Here is a 3,678-nt window from a genome sequence, read left to right on the forward strand (position 1 = left end):
CAATGAACTCTGCTTCCTTGAGTACAATTATATTTGCCTGAGGACAGAATTGTGACAAGTGAGAACAACATAATCATTTATGGGATCGATATTTTTTAGTATTTTTCAATATTGAAGTGGCTTTTGTCTGAACTTAGTGCTTTTGTTTATTTGTTTCCAGTCTGTAGTGTAGTTCTCTTTAAACATCCTTTCAGCTCTATCTCTCTGGTGCATATCTCACCGCAAAAAGGCCAAGCAAGTTGTTGAAACTTGGGAGAAACTATTTAAATCAGCACAAAGGGAGCAACAAATTTCCTTTTTATATTTAGCAAATGACATCCTGCAAAATAGCCGGCGCAAGGGCTGTGAATTTGTAAATGAATTCTGGAAGATCCTTCCATCGGCTCTGAAGAGTGTTTACAATCTTGGCCATGAAAACTGCAGGAAGGTTGCTTCGAGACTGGTAAGTTCATTCACAACACACACCCATAGGCAATATCACAAACTTTTCATAATTAATTAATTGGAACTTGAAAAAATACAAATGTGTCAACTCCTATATTATATCGACCCTTAATTTGTTTATATACGTATAGTTTTGAAATTATGATAGGGAATGTGCTATTTCCAATATTTCTATTGCAGATTTTGTGTCCACCTCCCATTCCCCCTAACCAAACAAATAATAATAATAATAATAATGAAAAAGAAAGAAAGAAAAAATATCTTGTTTCCAGGAGTGATTCTAGTCCTATAATATCTGATTAAATTTTATATGGGAGTGATTTCCTTGTGTATGGTTGGATGACCAGATAATTACACTATAACATGTTTACTTTAAAAATAAATAAATAAAATAAATTACAATTCTAATGAATGTTATGCTGTTTGCGTGGTTCTCTTTCAAATTTGATAGACATTTTATCTTGTCCAGGTTTACTCATTTTGTGGAAGTTCAGGCGAGATGATACAAGCTATCACAAATTATTTGGCTTTTTGATGCTAGAAAGAGAGTATCTTTTACTTTAAACTTAATTCTAGCTGTTAGAGACAAAATTAATCTTTTAGGTTAAAGTCATAAGAGTTTGGATTCCCGAGTATTGGAAATTCTCTAGAATAATCCTACTAGACTAATGGGACCTTGATACATTTTTTTATGGTTTTTTATCTTACTGTTATTTTCTTATGATTTACGTATTTCCATAACTAATACATCCATCTCAATATGTACCTGTAGATATACTACTTGGACACATTGTCTGATTGTCTGTCCTTGTTTCGATGGAATTGTGATTTTAGTTTGAATTATTTGTCCCCAGTCAGTTCAGATATATGTAATAGATCTTTATAAACTTATCACATTGTAGTTATTCCTTGTTTGCTATAAGAGCTTCCAGTTTTGCACAAAATGGTAGATTTGGCTATTGAGGACAATTTTTCATTGAGTTATATGGATATTTCATTCCTATTCCTATTATTGAATCTTGTATAATTTGTTCTTATCTCCTGACGATTGCCATCTTGTTTTCTGTCCTTTAAATTTTGCTTTTTGGTGTCTGGTGGTGCTCTTTATATTAGGTTAATATATGGGAAGAAAGAAAAGTTTTTGGATCAAGGGGTCAAAATCTTAAAAATGAAATATTGGGCAAGATGACTCCTGTCACTGTCAGCAATGGAAAGAATTCAAATCCTATCAAGGTTGTGAAGAGAGATGGCAAATCATTAAGAATTGTAAGTATAACCACAACTTTATGGCTGTAAATAGTTCTAATCACAGTAATTTTTTATGCGGATATCTTCTCATTGTCAAAATTCAGAAACTAGCTGTTGGGGGTATTCCGGAAAAAATCTTAACTGCATTCAAGCTGGTACATGATGAAGATGTCAATGAAGAAGCAGCCTTAAACCAGTTTAGAAGTGCAGTTCCTCACGTTCAAGAGATTGAGAAAGATGTTGAAAATATTTCTTCTCAAGGTGTGACATGATGCTCTCCGCTAGAATTTATCTCATGGTGTCTAAGATAATGTCATGATGGGATTTTTTTCTCTTTCATTCCCCCCCCCCCCCCCCCTCCCGGGGGCAAATGCTATAATTGAAAGAGTGGTAGCTTGTTCTTGTTTAATGATCTGCAAGTTAGATAAACATTCTCTAACTGCATGGATGATTTACATGCTTTTTAACCCTCTGATATGATATCTAACCTTCATCCATTTTTCCAGGAAATCTGCAGGGTTCTGATTTGGTGGACAAGATACAGGAACAGGAGAACACAGTTCTACAGTGTGTTAGACAACTTGAAAATGCTGAAGCAATCAGAGTTGCATTGGTTTCCCAGCTTAAAGAAGCACTTGAGGATCAAGTATGATTTTATTTTTGCAATTCTCATATCTGCAATTATGACTTGTAACACTTTTCAAAGTCTGAAACTCTATTTTTTCAGGAATCAAAACTGATGCTGATACAGAGTGAGCTACATGTAAGGATCTCTGTTTTCTCTCTGGCATATGTTATCAGACCCATTGCAAATGCCTGCTGTTTAAATTTTGTTTTTGGGAATGGTTGAAATATTTCCCAACTATAGGAAATCTCTGGCTTTTTTCCCCGTCCACGTAGGCTCTGTGCAGTTTCCATGCCACGCATTCTCTGTGCAGTTTCCGTGCCACTCTCGCCAACATGCACATCCATAAAACTGTCCTTTTTACAGATTTTGTATTACTTTTTTGGTCTGGTGGGAATAATCTGATAAAAATTTGGCTTGAAGTACTGTGTTGTGTTGATGTTCCTTAAAAAATTAAAATAGCATTACAACGAGGCTTCTGGGGGGGCAACTTTATGTTCAAAGGTGAGTTGCTAGTAGCTGAACTTTTAGTGAAAATGGGTGAAAATAGTTGCAAGTGACTAAGTGACTTGACCCCATTTTTTATTCACAAGGCAAATGGTACAAGTAAAGGAAGTGCATAAATTTTCTTTGAGTGTGTTTCTTCACATTGGGCACACAATGTACCTCGTCTTGCATCCATGTCTGGAGCAAAAAGATGAGGACTCTTTGCGGTACCTTGATGCAATCATATAATGAAGAGAGTCTCTATTATCACTTCCACTAGATACTTCACATGTGAATATGTGAATACTCCATTATAAGGATTATATATATCCTCAATAATATTGATATGTCTAATAAAAATTCCTTTTTTGTAGAACCTGCTGTAGGTTTTATGTGGGCACCCTATCATGTGCCCCCCTTTTTTTTTTTTTTTTTTTTTTTTTTTTTTTTTTTTTTTTTTTTTTTTTTGCAGATATTTCAACTTAAGGTAACAATTTTAACTTAATTTAGTTGCTGATATTAGCACAAGCGATCTCAAGTCAGGTGCTAGGATGCCTAACTTGTGCGTATATCTGGGAACTAAGCTCAAATAGTTTTTTTGGTGATTCCGAAGTGAGTGACCTACCAAATTCAAGTACTAAAAACTGTGGGTGCACTACCTCATTCGGGAAACTTCCGTTAATCTTTGTGTTGTTTATCAGGCAACATTAATAGTTGACGTTGTTCATGGTCTTCCTCGATATCTTCCAAGTATATATTTTGTCATATCGTATATTGTGAAGTTTTTACTTCGTTCATAGTTGCATTAACTTGTTGGAGAACAATCTTATGTTTCACAAGTTTCTGCTGTTGACAATTTATTTGAGATGCAGGTT

General features: G+C 34.6%; 1 protein-coding gene across 1 annotated transcript; it reads left to right on the plus strand.

Moving 5' to 3' along the window:
- Nucleotides 1–194: 194 nt before the first annotated feature.
- On the plus strand, nt 195–3,672 carry LOC111375312 (regulation of nuclear pre-mRNA domain-containing protein 1A-like; the record flags this gene model as incomplete). Its single annotated transcript, XM_022998109.1, has 6 exons — nt 195–442; nt 1,558–1,710; nt 1,797–1,953; nt 2,199–2,338; nt 2,420–2,455; nt 3,276–3,672. Coding segments are annotated over 6 exons (767 nt in total), but the record flags the coding sequence as incomplete, so codon positions are not given.
- Between the last annotated feature and the right edge of the window lie 6 nt (nt 3,673–3,678).

Source organism: Olea europaea, unplaced genomic scaffold (genome assembly GCF_002742605.1).
Source record: "Olea europaea var. sylvestris unplaced genomic scaffold, O_europaea_v1 scaffold1358, whole genome shotgun sequence".
NCBI classification, from domain to species: domain Eukaryota; kingdom Viridiplantae; phylum Streptophyta; class Magnoliopsida; order Lamiales; family Oleaceae; genus Olea; species Olea europaea.